General features: G+C 40.9%; 1 protein-coding gene across 1 annotated transcript in view; it reads left to right on the top strand.

The window, feature by feature from the left end:
• The first annotated feature begins 387 nt into the window (after nucleotides 1-387).
• Nucleotides 388-20017, top strand: part of PLCL1 (phospholipase C like 1 (inactive)) — a 369453-nt gene continuing 349823 nt past the window's right edge. The window contains exon 1 of the mRNA XM_055397811.2: nucleotides 388-1144. Coding sequence (XP_055253786.1) covers nucleotides 902-1144 — 243 coding nt within the window. The 5' untranslated portion in view covers nucleotides 388-901. The remainder of the gene's footprint in view (nucleotides 1145-20017) is intronic.

The raw sequence follows: 20017 nt of genomic DNA, 5'->3' as shown, positions 1-20017 counted from the left end.
GAGTCTGCAATTAACCCCCGATGGTTTGAAGTCACCCCAAAGGCACTGACATTAGCACTCAGCACCCCATTTCTTCCAAATTGCTTTGCTTTGCAAATGACGGTTTGTTTTCCCCTCCCCTCTCTCCCACCCCCCGATTTTGTTGCATCTCCAGGGTCGTGTCGAACATCTAAACTTCTCAAAATGTACGCACACGCAAGCGTGCTCTCACAACCCACTCGAGTACACGAGCCCGGCTGGGCGGGCTCCCAGTTAAAGAACACATTCCATTCTTCGTGCTCGGGCACACCCCTCCGCAGTGGGGATTGGTCGGGCCGACCCCCCGTCGGCGAGGCGAGGCTCCTAAGAGGCCCAGACGTCTGCCAATCCCCACGGGCTGTCAAAACAAGTCTTCCCTCCCTGTCACAACAGAGCGGAGTGGAGGTCGCTGCCGCCGCCGCCGCACTTCCTGGGGCCGCTGCAGCGCGGTCCCCGGGCAGGTGGCGGGTGCGCCGGGCAGCGGTCGCCGGGCTCCAGCCCTTCTCAGGCCGCGCGCGTCCCGGCCTCTGCGGCCGCCCGGCCAGGCGCCCGGTGCCTTTTGTCTGGCGCGGAGCGGGCGTGTGCATCACATTCGGACACCTCCCTCTCCTTGTCGTCTTTCCTCCCTCCTGCTCACATCTTCTCCGCAGTCCACCCCCCCGCGCCCCCTCCGCGGACTGCCGGCCTCCTGGACCAGAGCCCGCGGACGCCTCTACTCGAGCGATGCCTCCTCTCCAGAAAGTTGCCGCCGCCGCCGCAAAAGGGCGGTGAAACAAAGTCTGGCCGGGCCGCCTCCCGGTGCAAGAGCGCACCCGTGCCCAGCGGCTGCACTCCGCTGCCGGGCGTGCCGCCTCCCCGCGGGGACCCCGAACCGCGCTCGGCCATGGCCGAGGGCGCAGCCAGCCGGGAGGGTTCAGCGCCGCCTGACGCGGCCGGGAGCGAAGACGACCCCCGAGTGGGCCCGGATGCCACCTCCGGGGACTGCGTGGCGGCGGCCCCTGGGGGCCGGTGGAGGGACCGTCGCAGTGGGGTCGCCCTGCCCGGAGCTGCGGGGCCCCCGGCGGACAGCGAGGCCGCCCTCCTGGAGGCTGCGCGGGCGACCCCTCGGCGCAGCAGCATCATCAAGGTAAGCGAGGCCGCGCGGCCCCGGGAGCTTGGCTGTGGGTGGGCGGTGGGTGGGTCGCGGGGCTGGGGCAGGATGTACGGTGTCCGGAGGCATCGCAGGCTTAGCATTGTTTTCTCCAGTGTCCTTCATTACCAAACCTTCCTTCCTTGTCCGGAGGTTCCCAGACTCAGCTCTTGGCTGTGAGAAGCAGAAGTGACTTTTTTTTTTTTTCTCACCGCAGAGGAAAAGTTCCATTCTGCGTCTTTGCGTTTTGATGGATGCTTTCCCTCATTTTGTCTGAAAGTTTCTCTAAACCATTGATGTCAGGAGGAAGGCAGAACTCAATATAAATGCAGACCTGCGGGAAGGTTGTGCACTGCTCTCCAACGAAAAGTTAGCTTTCCCCGCACAGTTTACCCTCAAGTGGAAAAGAAAAACCCAAAAAACAAAACATACAAATCTTCAAGGCTCAAACTGTCTTGAGATCTCACAAAGCGTGAACCTTCCTCGTAGGCAGGCTGTTTTCAGTGGACCCTGCGGCAAAGTAGTCTAAAGAGCGAAGGTGGAGCCTAGAGTTGTGCAGAAAGCGTAACCGGAAAGCAGTAAATCCACCAAGCATCACCCCGGGTCCTCGTGGTTACCACCACATCCAGGAGAACGCTTCCCGACCCCTCAACTACCAGTCAGGGTTTCTATCTATCCGTTTGGCTAGCCTCATCCCTCCTCTTGTCTGTTTCTGTCTTCCTTCCACTTGGGGCTTGCTTCCTGTTTGAGATTTCATCTTGGGTTCATGACATCGGTATAAGGTCTCCTGGAATTGAGAACCTTTCCACAAGCTTTGGAAGAGGGCCTTTTAGCATAAATGCGTGAGCACATAATCTTGAGTACATGACATTAAAATTGATCTTGGAAGAACAGTCAGTATGAAACTGCTTCCATATAAAAATAAGCCAAAGATGAAAATGAAGGATGAACTTGGAACTATCTATACTTACTATTCAATGTGCTTGTGTTAATACCTTCAGAACTACTTGTTCAGGTTGAAGCTGTGTATACATCACACAATACTTTTCTCTCTCTCAAGCTCTAAATTGGAACTCCTAGTTTCAGTGTGGGTAGACTGTTCCCACAGTCCATCCAGCTAGCTCCGAGTATGGTCTAGGCTTTTCCCCAATACTGACACATGGAAGTTTAGAGCCAAACAGGGAAATTTCTATATTAAAAGAAGAGTGGGTGGTAGTTGCAAATGACTTGTAGTAGTTTCTGTTATTTTGTGACTTTTAGATTATGTGAAGAGGAGTGTTCTCTTCTGGATATGAATTTGGAGAAAAAGGAAACGATCCCTGCCCCTGCCCCCTTTAACCCATAGGTCAGAAAGCATGTTATTTTGAAACTTAAAAAAATCCCACTGTAGACAGTATACATTTTGGAGCCTAAGATGTAGACACTACATGTGTTGTGTGAAAACAATAGCCACAAGATAGTTTAAAATATACCATCATAAAAAGCACTGGGCTTTTTCTGTTGTAAAAGAAATGAAAATAACAGAGTGTAAGGAGTATACAAATTCTTGCAGCTAAATTGGTAAGTTTAAAATTTTAGTATGTGCTGGTTGATATTCTTGGAAGGGTCCTTGCTGAGTAATGGTGCCTGTTTAGTTTTGAAATTTCTTTTTATGACAAAAAAGGAAGGAGGCTACAGAGTAGCAACTTAATCCTTTCTTTATTTAATAGTAAAATAAACATTTAATAACTGCATTTAAAATTAAAGATACCAGAATATGAAGTGAATTCTTCTTTTTATCAGTTAACTTTATTGAAAAATTATTAATATATGTATATGATAAAAACAAATGTTGCAAAGGAGTTTGAAGGGAAAACTCCCAGCCACTCCCCATTCCCACTTACAATGTCCACACTTGTGTACCCTTCCAGAAATATTCCATATATAAGCATATGTATCTGTATATAACTGTGGTGAACTACTGATGCTACTGATTCATGTAATAAAATTTGGCTAGAGTTTTTACAAGGTTTATATATTCAGACTTGTGCCAAACATTTTGATGTCTGGAGAGTTGTCTAAGGTCATTGTGATGCATCTGTTAATCTTCAAGGATAACCTGTAGGTCATTGGTCCTTGGGGTCTATTCCCAGAGGCCTTCATTATCTTCCAGTGGGGAAAGGGACGGATGATGGGTTCTGTTTCACTCCTCCTCTGAGATCAAGGACATCTCAGAATTTGTCACTCCATGGTTTGTTCACTTTAGCACGATAAAAATGAGAGTTTCTGAAAAAGGTCTAGATCATAAGAAGTAGTATATGCTTCTCTATTGAGAAAAGATTGCTTTCTTTGTTGTTTTTCCAAGAGTTATTTTTATTTGGCATTGAAACATACACAAAAAGAAAGACTTTATTTTATTTTATTTTTTTTTTATCTTTCTGTTTTCTTATTTTTTTTTTTTTTTTTTGAACAGAGGAAAATTTATGCGTCGAACCTGGACTGGTCACTTATGATAATATACATGCTACAATTCCATTCTCTCCAATCATTCCACCTTCACCCTCTCCCACAGAGTCCCAAAGACTGTTCTAAAAAAGACTTTAGTACATTTATGTTAATAGAACTATTAAATGCTGTTCCAGATAGCCTTGGTACAGTGATAATTGATATTCATGGTCATAACTCTGAGCCACTGAAAGATTGTGAATCCTCAAATATCAAATTCTTTTCAGCTCAGTTTAGGGTATTGTTTCTATTCTAATTTGACTGCTAATTCTCGGTAAACTTAAATATTAGATAAATCAGAATACTGCATTCCTCTATCTTGCCAGAAAACAGACTGTCTTGTGTATTAATAGAAGGAATGTTTTCAGGAAATTTGCCCTCCCTAATTTGTGAAAACATGTGTTTAGTTGAGAAAACAATTTCTTCTGAGCTGATGAAAACAATAACATTTATCTTTACACATTTTTTGAAAGTCTTTCTACTGTAATTATCTTTCTTCCCTTATATACCCAGTCTTAGATTTTGAAAAATTTAATGTGAGAGTTAAACTACGTTTCTTTAACCTGTCCATTTTTCCTGTGTTTTTCTGTGTAACTCTTTGTACAGCATTGACATTTATAAATGTTGCATGTTTTTTGGTAAGTGTATTGTTGTATACCACAATATTACATAAACTCCATCTTAATTGCTTCTTTATGACTTGTGGTTTAAAATTACAAGTTTAGTTACTTGCAGGATTGAGAATATCTAGTAATTAGGTACTGTTGTACTTTCAAATATACTTCTACCTAAGAAATTAGACCAATTAACTCTCTGGTATTTGATATAAAATTTATGTATTTAAAATATTTAGCATTCTAGATTGTAGTTTATCACTATTACTCTATAACAGAAATTTTGGGTAATAGAAAGCAGTGTATCTTGCTCCCTATATTACTGGGTTTGCCAAAAAGTTCATTTGGGTTTGTCCATAAGCTGTAACAAAAAATCTGAACGAACTTCTGGCCACCAAATAGATGATGGGAATTGAGGTACATACATGTTTTAAAAATAGCATATTTTTAAAGCAAGACTTTTAAATAGTTGAGAGACTTCCCTGGTGGTCCAGTGATGAAGACTCCACATTTCCAATTCAGGAGGCTTGTGTTGGATCCCTGGTCAGGGAACTAAGATCTCAAAGACTGCAAAGCCAAGGAAAAAAAACAAAACAAATGATTTATCTCCTTTTATATGTCATGTATTGAAGAGTCCTACTTTTTCCCATTTCATTTTGCTTCTACTTCAGTGTGAACTCTTGAGAAGAAATTATCACTTGGGTCCCATGGGCATAAGTGTGTGGGTTGAAGATAGAAGTTGGAAATGAAGTGCTGAGATTTTCACTGAAGCAGCTAAAGTAGTGACTTCCATGTTGTTCATGTCTCTTATATCATGGCCAGTCTCATTCTGTCATGTTCATTGTGATTGTGGGGCTGATGTAGTGGGTTTCTGAGCTGCAGGCTCAAAGATGCTCCTTGGGTACCTGCTGACCTGTATCAAAATTATGGCTCTCCTCAGAGGAGCAAGGGAAATTTCATTCACTTTTATGAAGTACTGCCTAATGTGAGTCAGGTACTAAACTAGGCGCTTTCATACATTATAATCACTTAATCCTCACAGCAAACTCTCTGAAGTAGAGAAGGGAGGCATGGAGAGCTCCTGATATAACGTGGAGTCAGGATTCATACCCATATCTGAAAACTTGTGGTCTCATGCTGATTCTCAGATGCAGAGAGAGCCACGATCCATGAACACATTTTAGATTAGAAGTAACATGAACATCTAAGAAAGTGGCAGATTCCTGGGCTCCAAGATTTGTGGGTAAATTCTCTTTTCTCTGCTTCACCTCTCCAATTCAGAAGAACTCAAAATGGATGACTCTAGAAAGCTTCCCTTGTGGCTCAGCTAGTAAAGAGTCTGCCTGCAATGCAGGAGACCTGGGTTCAATCCCTGGGTTGGGAAGATCCCCTGGAGAAGGGAAAGGCTACCCACTCCAGTATTCTGGTCTAGAGAATTCCATGGACAGTCCATGGGGTCGCAAAGAGTTGGATATGACTTAGCAACTTTTAGTTCAGTTCGGTCTGAAAGAGATTGCAGATACTCTTATCTTCGGTCGTTTTGTTAGGTCTGCACTGTACTTTGAAAGGCAGAGAAGCTTGGCAGATGTTCTACTTGTTGTCAATATATGAAGGTCACACCTGTTCTTTTATGCCTGACCCACTTCTCCCCTTCTCACGCAGCAGTTGAGTTTGTGAAGGATTGTATTCTCTTTTAGACTCATTATGGGGCATAGTAAAAGTGAAAGTGAAAGTCATTCAGTTGTGTCAGACTCTTTGTGACCCCATGGACTGTACAGTCCATGGAATTCTCCAGGCCAGAATACTGGAGTGGGTAGCTGTTCCCTTCTGCAGGGGATCTTCCCAACCCAGGGATCGAACCCAGATCTCCCACATTGCAGGCAGATTCTTTATCAGTTGAGCCACAAGGTAAGCCCAACAATACTGGAGTGGGTAGCCTATCTCTTCTTCAGAGGTTCTTCCTGACCCAGAAATTGAGCCAGAGTCTCCTGCATTGCATGTGGATTCTTTACCAACGGAGCTATCAGGGAAGCCCAAGCTATATGGGGCATAGGAGTATGTATTACTCTAGAGGAGTAATGAAATAAGGGATCTGATGTGGGAGCTCTGAAGATATTTTTTTATAGGGACAATTATGAAGGGAATAAAGTATAATTGAGAAATAACTCAAAAATTTAGACACACTGTAAGTTAAATAGGCTTCTGTAACTTGGCATAGGAATTAATCAGCATTTATAGACTCTTTTGCCTGTAGAAATATGTTAAAAGTTCTAAAAAATCAACTTATGGGTAAATGTTGGATAAACAACCTGATTATACAGCAGAGCTCCCAGCCTTACTGGGTGCCATGAGTGTGTCCTGGTGGTTTCCTTTGTGGATGCCCCTCTTGAGGTAAGATTCATAAGTGGCATTGAACTTCTTGCCTGGATTTGTTTTGTTATGCCAGTAACTTCAGTTATCATATTAATTTTCCTGAAATTGTCACAGAAACATGATCACATTTCACCTTAGAAGTAGTTGTTTCTCATAGTGGTGCCTTTCTGATGTGATTTCTTACAGCATCTTTCAAGAGAATTCAAAATAAAATTTAGATAAAGAACCTTGTATTGTTTTGATGAGAGACTTTTAGAACTGCCTGTTGATTAGTGCTTCCTACTATTATCAGAATTTATAAGAATTTTTTTTCCTTCTTGAAAAATGTATTAAGATTTAAAAAGTAGAAGTTAATTGCATAGCCATTGAGAGGTTAAACATACATTGCAATTAAGACTGAAGAATTGTTTTCTCAGCCTTTCCCCCTTTATAGTAGAGAAAACAGGTAATTAAATTTTGTACAGTAAAATGTCAATTGAACATTTATTTCCAAATAACACCTTAGGCACCTCAGGCTATTATGAGAAGACATTGGGGACAGCTGATTTTACCTTTGGTACCACAAAACAAAGACTCCATTAATGCTTCTAGGTAATGTTGGAGCAACTGGTGGGGCAGTAGGCTGGGGAGTAATTCAAAGAAAGAATTACAGCAGGCTTCCCTGCTCCCCCAGTGACTGTTCAGTTTTAATAATGGTGAATGTTAAACATAATTCCATTTTCAGGATCAATATCTAAATTGAGACCTATATAAGATTGTACATTAAAAAAATTATCAGCTTAAAATAACTAAGAGGCAGGAGTAAAATTCCTTTTTGAGTTTTCCATTGGGATATCACCAATAGTAAATGAACCATTGGTTACTAGATGGAGAGAATAATTTGATTGCACTTCCAACCTAAGGTAATAATATATCAGTAAACCTGTTACAATGGAACCTGTCAGTTCTATAGTCTCATATTTTGATGTTTTCTAATAATGTAAAAAAAGATATATTTGTAGCTTTTTCAAATCTTATTTATCTTTGTGGGGCTTCCCAGGTGGCACTAATGGTATAGAACCTGCCTGCCAGTACAGGAGACATAAGAGATTAGGGTTTGATCCCTGGGTCGTGACGATCCCCTGGAGGAGGGTATGACAATCCACTCCAGTATTCTTGCCTGGAGAATCCCATGGACAGAGGAGCCTAGCAGGCTACAGTCCATAGGGTTGCAAAGAATGGGACACGACTGAAGCAACTTAGTATGTATGCATGCACATTTATCATTGCATCCCAGTTCGTCTCTGTATCCTAGTTACTATGAAGGTTATGATAGAATTTATTGTAATTAATAAATTATAATATACAGTAAAAACAATTAGAACTGAATGGTCAAGTTCTATAACGACAACATTCTGTCTTGTCTTGGCCAATGTATTGTGTATTTCAGCTAACATTTGATGGCAACAAAATAGTAATGTGACAAAATATTGGAATAGTCCCGTGGATTTAAATTAGAATTTGAGCGGTAGTTTAATCTGTAGCATTTTATGTGATATGTAAGAGAGATATAATCTAGTTTATTTTCCACAGTACCGTTATAACTAACCTCACTAATAATTAATCTAGCATTATTTTGAGATAAGTAGGATTGTATGTGATGAGTAGAAAGTAATCATTATTTATATTATCATTATCACTCCAGAAAGAAGAAAGGCAAGTTAATTTTGAAAACAATACAATCCATCCAAAATGAAACAACATAACAATAAAACTCCTAGAGGAGAACATAGGCAAAACACTCTCTGACATAAATCACAGCAGGATCCTCCATGACCCACCTCCCAGAATATTGGAAATAAAAGCAAAATTAAACAAATGGGACCTAATTAAAATCAAAAGCTTCTGCACAGCAAAGGAAACTATAAGCAAGGTGAAAAGACAGCCTTCAGAATGAGAGAAAATAATAGCAACTGAAACAACAGACAAAGAATTAATCTCCAAAATATACAAGCAGCTCCTGCAGCTCAATTCCAGAAAAGTAAACGACCCAATCAAAAAATGGGCCAAAGAACTAAACAGACATTTCTCCAAAGAAGACATAAAGATGGCTAACAAACACATGAAAAAATGCTCAACATCCCTCATAATCAGAGAAATGCAAATCAAAACCACAATGAGATACCATTACATACCAGTCAGAATGGCTGCTATCCAAAAGTCTACATGCAATAAATGCTGGAGAGGGTGTGGAGAGAAAGGAACCCTCTTACACTGTTGGTGGGAACGCAAACTAGTACAACCACTATGGAGAACAGTGTGGAGATTCCTTAAAAAACTGGAAATAGAACTGCCATATGATCCAGCAATCGCACTCCTGGGCATACACACCGAGGAAACCAGAATTGAAAGAGACATGTGTACTCCAATGTTCATTGCAGCACTGTTTATAATAGCCAGGACATGGAAGCAACCTAGATGTCCATCTGCAGACGAATGGATAAGAAAGCTTTGGTACATATACACAATGGAGTATTACTCAGCCATTAAAAAGAATGCATTTGAATCAGTTCTAATGAAGTGGATGAAACTGGAGCCCATTATACATAGTGAAGTAAGCCAGAAAGAAAAACACCAATACAGTATACTAATACATATATATGGAATTTAGAAAGATGCAAATGATAACTGTGTATACGAGACAGCAAAAGAGACACAGATGTATAGAACAGTCTTTGGGACTCTGTGGGAGAGGGTGAGGGTGGGATGATTTGGGAGAATGGCATTGAAACATGTATATTATCATATGTGAAATGAATCACTAGTTCAGGGTCAATGCATGATACAGGATGCTCAGTGCTGGTGTGCGGGGATGACCCAGAGGGAGGAGAAGGAGAGGAGGGAGGTGGGAGAGGGGTTCAGAAAGGGGAACTCATATACACCTGGGGCGGACTCATGTCAATGTTTGGCAAAACCAACCAATATAATATTGTAAAATAATTAGCCTCCAATAAAAAAATACAAAAAAAGACTTTAAAAAATGATTCACATTGAAAAAAACAAAACAAAATGAAACAACATAACAACTAAACTATTTTAATAAGTGCACTTAGTTCCCAAAGATTTCTTAATTTGTATTTGTGAATTTGTGAAAGTGTATGCCTTTTACTGGCAAGGATATTGTGTTTTTCCTTAACCATATAACTTTGTGTTCAAAATACCTTTGAAAGATAATATCTGCTTTCTTAATTCTTTCGCACTGACTTGTTCACAAGTCTTTTAAAATGTGCTAAATCTGTACTAGACTAAGCATGAAGAGTACTACACTAAGCATGAAAAGTGAGAGTGTTAGTTGCTCAGTTGTGTCCTACTCTTTGTAACTCCATGGACTGTAGCCCGCGAGGCTCCTCTGTCCATGGAATTCTCCTGGCAAGAATACTGGAGTGGGTTGCCATTCCCTTCTCCAGGGGATCTTCCTGACCCAGGGATCGAAGCAGGGTCTTCTGCGTTACAACAGATTCTTTACCATCTGAGCCACCAGAGAAGCCCAGACTAAGCACAGGTGGTATATTTAATTAGGCACACTTGTATCATTGTATGGTACTATGTAATGGTTAGAAACGATGGTGGGATTATATCTCAGAGCACCTTCTCTGTGAGATGTTGAGGAAGATAAATGCACAAGGAGGGCAAAAAGAGACCAAAACCAAATCCCCTTTACTGTTAGCTGGGACCAAGATTACAAGGCAGAACTCTAGAAAAACTGGACTTGATCATGTTATAGGTACTTTCTTTAAGGCTCAAGTGACTTCAAACCAAAGCAGGCCAAATAGCCTGTGTCCTTAAAATCCACATCTCCCATCTCAGATCTGACACGTGAGAATGAGGGTGGGCTGCCCAGAAGAGCGCCCCATTGGGCGAGAGAATAAGTAGTCAGCAGGAGGAGAATGTCCCCTCCATACCTCTCTAGGCATAGGCTGGCTTGGGGTGAGCTCAGGAAAAGGGCAACTATGTGAGAAGAGAGAGTGTAAACTGCCTTGCTCTGCTCCCTTCAGGTCAGCCTGTTGTTGGGTGAGGCGAGAGAGAGGAGACCACGCTGTGTGCACTCTGACCTTTATCTTTGAAAACTTCACCTTCATAAAACAGAGTCTATCAGTGCCCTTGAACTTGCAGTCTTGTAATCATTTACTAGTTTTTGGAGGAGACAGAGGGGCAGAAGTGGCGGGGTGGGGTGGGGTGGGGAATGAAGGTTGGCAGTCTGTGCTCCCCCTGGAGACTGACATACAAGATTCAAAGACACCTTCAGCATTTGGTGAACTCCCCTTTTGAAATACTTTGGAATTATTGATTCCATGCTATAATTAAATAGTTTATATTTAAATATGTTATTAATAATTAAATGCTTTATTTTTAAAGCATAAGACACCCAGTACATCTTGCAGAGATTTTTCTATTGAGAAATTTTCTTATAATGACAGCAAATGCTTATTTAAATTATGAGTATGGCATTGTTCAATCAATGTATATTCATTCATTCAATCTGCATAATAACCTTATGAACTTAGTGTTTTTACTTGTTATTTCCCTGTTCACAGTTGGAGAGATACTAAATGACTTGCCCAAGGTCACTTAGCTAGTAAATGACAGAGCAAAGAAATGGACTCAAATGGTTTAGCTCCATAGGTTGCTTTTAATCTTTATACTATACATCCTGCTAAATAATATTGATTTAAACTTTAGCTAGTATTCATGAAATGGCAGACATTATACAGGCTAAGGATGGACTGTTACTTAATTAATGCAAACTGATATGATTTATTTTATAGTTTGATAGTTTTGTCTTCCAGCATCAATAAATCAAAAAGATGTACCCGAGTTTTTAATCCAGGGAAGTTGCAATTTTGTAAGTGGCAGTGGATATAATGCTGTATGATTCAGATTTTTCCCCAATTACATTTGAGGTAGGTGAGTTCATCACACATATGAGGAATATTTGAGGAATTTCATTAAACTGAAAGTCTGTTTAATCATTTAATTCCTTTTTGGGGGTGGAAATTTCAAAATCAGTATGTGGGAAATTTAAATATGTGAGTATGTTGTGAAATTACTGTGCTCATGGCTACTTTATTGTGTTGATGGTAATGAGTCCATTCTGCTATGCAGAGATACAGTTCTATGGTCAAATGGTACCCGGAGGTTTATCCCCATCACTTGGAGACTGGCCAGGGTTAAAGGCACAGTCAGCTCTCTTGTTGAAACACTCCTCATATGTCAGCTTTAATTATCTATCTGTGGTTATGTTTAATTATTGAAAGGGCATAGGACTTTGGCTTTTTCTTTCTCTTCTCTCTCTCTCTCTCAATGTCTTTTCTCTGTTGGAGCATTTGCACAATAAGACATTTGGTCACATTCTCTTAAAGTGTTTTTTTTTTTTTTTTGAAAAAACGGTGAGGCTTTCCCCAGACATCTGAAACTTACAAGAGTTATTTTTCCTAATGCCCTCTTACGTTCAGTTAGTGTGGAATCAACCTCGTTTTGTGATAAATGCAGTGGTGTGTGTGTGTGTGTGTGTGTGTGTACACACTTATGCTAGGCACATTGGAAGTCAGAAACCTCAACAGCAGGTGACCTTTTGATCCCCAGCTTTCTGTCCTATGGCTGAGGTGATGGTCTTTATCCAATGACACATTTATTATGAAAGTAATTGCATGGGTTATGAGAAGTCAAAAGTATTAGTAGTTAAGTTACACCAGAAGTTGAGATTTCTATGGTTTGGGGAGAAGAAAAAGAGGATCAATGTGTGCTAAAGAGAAAGAAATAAGAGAGGATCATGTTTATAAATGGGCACAGTAATGTTTCAATAAATAGTACTTTACCTAGATCATTCTGCCAGAAGTTATACATTTGGAAATACAAAGTTTGGGGATTTTGTTAGCATTTTGGTTCTGGCAAGTCTTTAGACTAATACCTCACTCCATAACACAGCTAATGGTGAATACTCAGCACAGGGCCCTTGAACCTAGAGATTCCTGGGAAGGATCTAGAAAGAACTGGTCTCAGTTGTTGGGAATGCTTGGCATTAAAGACAAGTTATGTCTGTTTTTCTGTTTTCCTAGCCCTAGCCCTAGGAAACCCACTCCAGTGTTCTTGCCTGGAGAATCCCAGGGACGGGGGAGCCTGGTGGGCTTCCGTCTATGGGGTCACACAGAGTCGAACACGACTGAAGTGACTTAGCAGCAGCAGCAGCAGCCCTAGGAAAGTCCAAGGGAATTCGTCAGAGTTCCTCCATCAGCATGATAGGGTCACTGATACAGAGAAATGGCTTCTGGGAAACAAGACATCATAGAAATTGGTATAACAGAATGGAAGTAGTTGTGAGTGCTGGTATTAGCTGTCACAGCTTAAAACAAAAGACTCTTATGATTCCACAGATGCAGGGGGACTGTGAACTGTTGTGTTCAGACACCCCTTACGGTCTTGCAGAGAGGCAGCCTTTACTGCTGCTCTTGCCCAACCCACTTTCCCAGGCTGAACAAGGGGAGGACTTCCAGGGAGGAGGTGACCTTGGAAGGGAGCCGGTTCCTTCCACTTTCCTAATTTTGGGTGGAAGAGCTCATGACTCTTTTTGAAGCTGAGAGAGAAAGGACTCAAGAGAATCATGCGTAAAGATTGGGCAGGTAATGGTGGTAGCATCCAACGGTTCCCCTCTCCACCAAGTCTCTCTGTAAGTTGGGACTTATGCTCATCTCTTCTCTGGAATGTGCTGAATTGCCAGACCAGCAGAGCTCTTATGCTGTCCGAGTTCCTGAGTGTGGACAAAGGTGACACTGTCAAAGATGGCGAGGATGTTGCTAGTGCCCCACCCAAAGAAGGCATCTGGACAGAAGGACTCTAGTAACAAAAGACTGGGGCAGGGGCTGGGTAAGCGGTGGGAGAAAGAGGTCAGTTTCCAAGCCAGATCTCTAAAACCAGTTTGATGAATGTATAGGAAGAAGAGCACTGTAGAGAACCAACATCTCCACACAGAATCAGCATTTGGATGCCTGCCTTACAGAGAGAATCAATAGTTCAGTGTTAACCCAAGGAGCAGAGAAACCCAACCTGGTGGGGCCTGCGGCATCCCTTTGAGGCCATCTTTAGAGAGACCATGGCCTGTCCTATCCATCCTCCAGCCCAACCCTAGAAGGGAAGTATAGGGAGGAAGAGAAAGAGAGAAGTGGGTAGACAAGACCTATCCCCTGCTGCAGCAACTACCACCACTGTTTTTGCTTGTTTTGGGGGTATGGAAGGAAAAGAAGACCTTGAATTGAACTTGAGATTGAAGTTTTAAATGAATAGGAATGAGTTTTTTAAGGACTTGAAAAAGTGAAAGTCGCTCAATGATGTCCAACTCTTTGCGACCCCGTGGACTATTCTGTCAATGGAATTCTCCAGGCCAGAATACTGGAGTGGGTAGCCTTTCCCTTCCCCAGGGGATCTTCCTGACCCAGGAATCCAACCGAGGTCTCCTGCATTGCAGGTGGATTCTTTACCAACTGAACTAGATTGTGAAATCTGAGTGAGGTCAGTTAGTAGTAGTAACTGGAGTACCCAGGGGAAAGGGGATATGAGATGGCATAGTTGGGAGGGAGCGTTGTGGGAAAAATAAAGCTCACTGGACTTCCTTGGCCATCCAGTGCTTAAGATTCTGTGCTTCTAGTGCAGGGGGCATGGATTCGATCCCTGGTCAGGGAACTAAGATCCTACGTGTCATGTGGTGCAGCAAAAACCAAACCAAACCAAACAAACTCACTTGTTTGTACTCCAGCAACTTAAGACTGCTTAATTATCCAATTACATTATTATAGAATTGGAGAGCTTGAGATCATTTTCTAATTCTACCCCTTCATTTATTAAGCGCGGCTGTCCACGATCTCTCACCTTCTTCCAAGAAGCCACTAGAGGTATTGTTTCTGGCACCATGGATAGGTTATGGAGGGTTATGGAGGGTTCTTTTATAATTTCATGGTGTAGAATAATAACAAGCCCCAAAATTGTCAAGATCTTACATTATTTTTTAAATTCTTATAGCAGTTGGAAAAACATGGCTGTGGTTATCATTTCAACCTTATAGATATGGAAGCCAAAACTCTGAGAGGTAGAGAAACATGTTCCAGGTCTCCCAGATATTAAGGATGTCTGTGTTTGGTAGGGTAGAGGTGGGGGAGGGAAGAATTTTTCCTCCCTATTTTCTTTATTCCTCAAACTTGCAACCACCAGTGTCCCGGGTTTCCAGAAAACAATGATTAAAGAATATGTTAATCTGGTTGCATGGGGCCAGAGTTAAAGCAAGGTTAAGGTGGCTCAACCTTGCACTGTTCTGTGATGAAAGCAACCATCATCAACTGAGCTAGGGACACATATTTAAGTTGAAAGTCAGAAGGATCTAACACACAAGGATAGATTTGAGGGGACTGCTTTGGCATACTTTGGAGGTTTCGGTTTCTTACTCTTCAAAAGCTACATTAGAAACCCTAAATATTAGTTTTCTATTGTTGCTTTAGCAAATTATCACAGTGTCTTTAAACAGTGTATATTTGTTACCTTATAGTTCTAGACATCTGCAGCCTGCAATGTGTCTCACTGTGCTAAAATTAAGGTATTGGCAGGGCTGTGTTCCTTTTGGGGCTTCCCTGGTGCTGCTGCTGCTGCTAAGTCACTTCAGTCGCGTCGGACTCTGTGTGACCCCATAGACGGAAGCCCACCAGGCTCCCCCGTCCCTGGGATTCTCCAGGCAAGAACACTGGAGTGGGTTGCCATTTCCTTCTCCAGTGTGTGAAAGTGAAAGTGAAGTCGCTCAGTCATGTCCGACCCTTAGCGACCCCACGGACTGCAGCCTACCAGGCTCCTCCATCCATGGGATTTTCTAGGCAAGAGTACTGGAGTGGCTTGCCATTGCTTCCCTGGTGGCTCAGTGGTAAAGAATCTGCCTGCAGTGCAGGAGACCTGGGTTCCATCCCTGGTTCAGAGAGACCCCCTGGAGAAGGGAATGGCAATCCACTCCAGTATTCTTGCCTGGAGAATTCCATGGACAGAGGAGTCTGGTGGGCTAGGGGAAAATCCATTTTCTTGCCCCTTTCAGCTTCTAGAATCTGCTACATTCTTTGGATCCTGGCCCCTTCCGTTTTCAAAGACAGCAACAGCCTGTGAAGCCTTTCTCACATCATACTACATTACCCTGCCCCATGCTAACTCTTCTCTCTCATCCATTTTTAAGCATCCTTGTGATTACATTGGGCTCACCTACATAATCCAAGATGATCTTCCTATTTTAAAGTCAGTTGATTAGTAATCTTAATTCCATCTGTAATCTTCTTTGTCATGGAACCTAGTATGGAACCAAATGGAAACTAATATGGAACCTGTCATGGAACCAAACCATGAAACCAAATTCTGAGGAATAGGACATAAATATCTTTGGGGACCATTATTCTATCATATCCTGGTTTCAGAACTAGCTCATTGTTGTTGTGGTGATTTTTTCCCATTTTAAATGAACTTTATTAAGATTCTTTAAATATAAATATAATTTGTTAACAATATGAACCGTCTACTGGATTAAGATTTAGGATTTTAATAGTAGTTTTAATAAAATAGTTTATGGATCTTAGGAGCATTTAATTTCTAACTAAATCTGCATTTTTACTTTAATGTGATATATTTTTTATACCTTAAAATATAGAGGTTTAGTAGACAATTAACTAAAAGAATCCTTACAGTTTACCTCCTAATAGTTGAGAATCTACCTCTTAACAGGTCTGAAAACGGACTTAGAAGGATTATTGACTTCCTCAAATCATAAAGCAAATTGATGGAGAACTAGTACCAATGTCTTCCAACTTCTTATAACCTGAACTTCATAAGATTTAAAAAGAAGGGGATCCAGATTTCTGGATTTTATTCTTACTGTATTCTTCAAAAGAACTGAAGAATGACTTTCAGGTTCTCACAGCATCCTTGTGCCCTTGACTTGACTCTTGAGTAGAATGTACTAATGAAAACTCTCCGGGAAAATTGATTCAGCTCATCTGTCTTTGGGGCAGATGTCCTCTATTATCTTCACTGTTAAAAGTTTAAAACTTTATAAATTATAATTAGGAAGAAGAGGTGATGTTCCAGACTGAGGAAGATTTTTTTTGTGTGGTTAAAGATGTAGGTTTTTTTTTTTTTTTAAAGAAGTTTTTTGATGAGTCCTCGTGGCTAGTGTGTAAAATCAGTTATTTAATTTACCTCCTTTTAACTTAACTGAATAAGTTTTAATAGAGGAATTATATTGTAGAAGCTACTCATAATAGCTATACACAAAACACACCCTTACCTGTGTCATTACCTGCGTTTCTGTATATACTGTCAGAGAAAGGGAGTCTCCAGCCTGTATGGCAATGCAAACTGTTAAAAATAAGAATAAACCCAGTTTCCTCAGTGGTGCATATATTAAAGAGTAATTTCCAGGCAAGCTCACATCATAGAGAACCAATTGCTATCTGGTTTCATGGACAGTAATACCAGCTTATGGAATGTTTTCCATTGTATAAAGCCTATTAAAAGCCATAAGAGAAAAATAGCATTCACCACTGACATTAGGATTAACTGAGAATAGGGTGGCATTAAATAAAATGTAAAAAGTTGGAATCATAATTTTAAAAATCCTGGGTCTAGATATTGGATATTTATTTGTACAAAATAAAAACTTTGCACCAGATATTTTTGTTGTTCTGAACTCCTTCAAGAAAAGTCTGGAGAAAACCAAACAGTGATTTAAGTCCTTTAACAACCATGTCTAATATGTCATTATCTTTTAAAAATCTGCTTTCTTATGAGGAACAAAACAGTGTTCTGAGGCTTCTTATGGACATAAAAGCTCAGCTTTGTGTTTATCTGATTATGTCTTAAATCCTCCTGAACTCTTATTCATGGTTTCAATTTTGATTTTTAGATTTTACAGTTGAAAATGACTTGAGCATTTTAAAGGACAAGTCGATGACTAAGGCAGATTATTTGTCTTATTCCTATAAGGATCTTGGTGCTATGGCCCTCGAGGGACTGTCTTTGTAGTTTTCTTCAAATACTCTTCTTTTGTCATTTGAATGTTTTCCTTCATTCTGTTTTGTCTTCTAGAAAGTGTCATTGGTAGTACAAACAAAAGCATTGTTTGCTTTAATGGCTGGCTTGATCTACATCAGAATTTTAAATTTCATTATTAAAAGTCTTTATTGAAAGAGGAATTTAAGTGAGAATATTTATACATGAATCTTTGAGCCTTTGGAATGAGGGAATTCATGCTCCATATTTATAAATACTTGCATTTATTGGGAAGCTAAGTTGCTCTAGCAAACATGTGTTGACTGGAACAATATTAGAAGCTATCTCTAATAAGTAACGTTCTGTAACTAGGCTGATTCTTCTCAATCAAGTAAGTAACCCTGATCCATAAAGAAGTTCAGGGATCCAGTTTCCTTTTGTCTCCCTTTTGGCCATCCTCTAGGATGGTTTTCTCCCTTTGATTAAACTGACCCCCCATCACATCCCGCTTCTCTACCATACGAAGACAGAAAAAGAAAGGAGGGAAACAACTTTATTTTAAGGAAGTGATCAGTAAGTTGCACATATCACTTCTACTTTTATTCCATTGGCATATTGGTGATATGGCTACAACCAGCTGGGAAATGTAGTCTCTGCCTAGGTAGTTATGTGCTCAGCTTAAAGTTTAGGAGATTCTTATTAGTAAAATGAAGAGAGACCGTTAGTTTTGTTAAAATAATTAGTCATGAAATATATTCTTAATTGAAGAGGAATCAAAGTGTTTTGTAATATGAGGGAATTAAACATTACTCTGATCTATTTTGGAGTTCCTATTGTTTGATTGGGTTAGGGCAACTGATAAGAACATGGCTTATGTACTGCTGCTACTGCTACTGCTAAGTCACTTCAGTCGTGTCCGACTCTATGTGACCCCATAGACGAAAGCCCACCAGGCTCCCCCGTCCCTGGGATTCTCCAGGCAAGAACACTGGAGTGGGTTGCCATTTCCTTCTCCAATGTATGAAAGTAAAAAGTGAAAGTGAAGTCGCTCAGTCGTGTCCGACCCTTAGCGACCCTACGGACTGCAGCCTACCAGGCTCCTCCATCCATGGGATTTTCTAGGCAAGAGTACTGGAGTGGCTTGCCATTGCCTTCTCCGGGCTTATGTACTACTAGGTCTTATTCCAATACCTGTAATGAACCAGTTAACTTCACAATTATTTTTCATACACATGAACTGCACTTTGCATCCTGACTCAAAATTCATACCACATGTGAAATACAGAGAAACCCCAAACAAAAACAATCAAGGATGTCCCGAGTAACAACTGTGTTGGTGGGAAAGAATCTGATGGTCCGTCTTAGGTGAGCCTTTGCCCGGTGTCAGGTGCTGTAAAAGCTAGAATAAGAACTGCTGTGGATGAGGGGATACTGGCCTCCACTCAGCTCCTTCTCTTACAAGGGAACCAATTCCATTTTCAGGCTGCTTCTGTTGTTTGAAAAACTTATGCTGAGCCCAAATCAAATTCTTCCGTGATGCATTTCTTAGTCAGTCCAGTTTCTGTCTTAGTAACTGGAAAGAGTAAGTTTAAGTTCTCATGTGACAACTCTTGACATACTTGAAGGGAGTTATATGGAAGTCTCCTCCCATACTCCACTGCGGTAATGACCCCTGATGTTTGAGTGCTCACCAGTTTCCAGACACAGTCCTAAGCACTTGATATGTTTTAACTGATGAAATTCTCACTAGGCTTATGAAATGGGTGATGTCTACCCTATTTTCATAGATGAGGAAATTGAGGGACAGATGGGTTAAATCACGTGCTCATATTGACACAGCAAATAAGTGGCATGTTCTGATTTGGCAGTGTTTAATTTAAAATGCCCCTTGACTACATCATTGGTTACTATACTAGGGGCACTGTGGTCCACTATAGTGGAGTACTGTAGCTCCACTTTTCTGGAGATTATATTTCTATGACTATAATCATCACAGGAATTTTCCTTCTGGAGGTAAAAAAAAAAATCAAAACAACTCAACATGTTCCATTGACAGTAATTTAGCAAATTGTCCTTGTATTCTACATGCCATGCTTCTGAATTTGGGAGGATCTGATGGGTTGATTGAAGGCAGGCTTGCTGTGGCAGCTGCATTAAATTTTAAATGATATATAAACTCATTGTACTTTTCTTAAATAGGGTAATTTTAGTTGATTTAGTCAGTAGTTATTAAAAGAAACCTTCCTATCTCTACCAGAAAAGTTCTGTAAACCAACCAGCAGAGTTTGTTACCATTTTTGCTCCTTCTTGACAAGACAGTTGTACAGTTTTTTGCTAGAGGGTCAAGTTTGTGCAAAGA

The sequence above is a fragment of the Moschus berezovskii genome, chromosome 2 (assembly GCF_049115385.1).
Source record: "Moschus berezovskii isolate FMDL1 chromosome 2, NW_MosBer_1.0, whole genome shotgun sequence".
In the NCBI taxonomy this organism is placed as follows: Eukaryota; Metazoa; Chordata; class Mammalia; order Artiodactyla; family Moschidae; genus Moschus; species Moschus berezovskii.
Note: the sequence above shows the minus strand (reverse complement) of the source record. Positions and strands in the feature narration are given on the sequence as shown.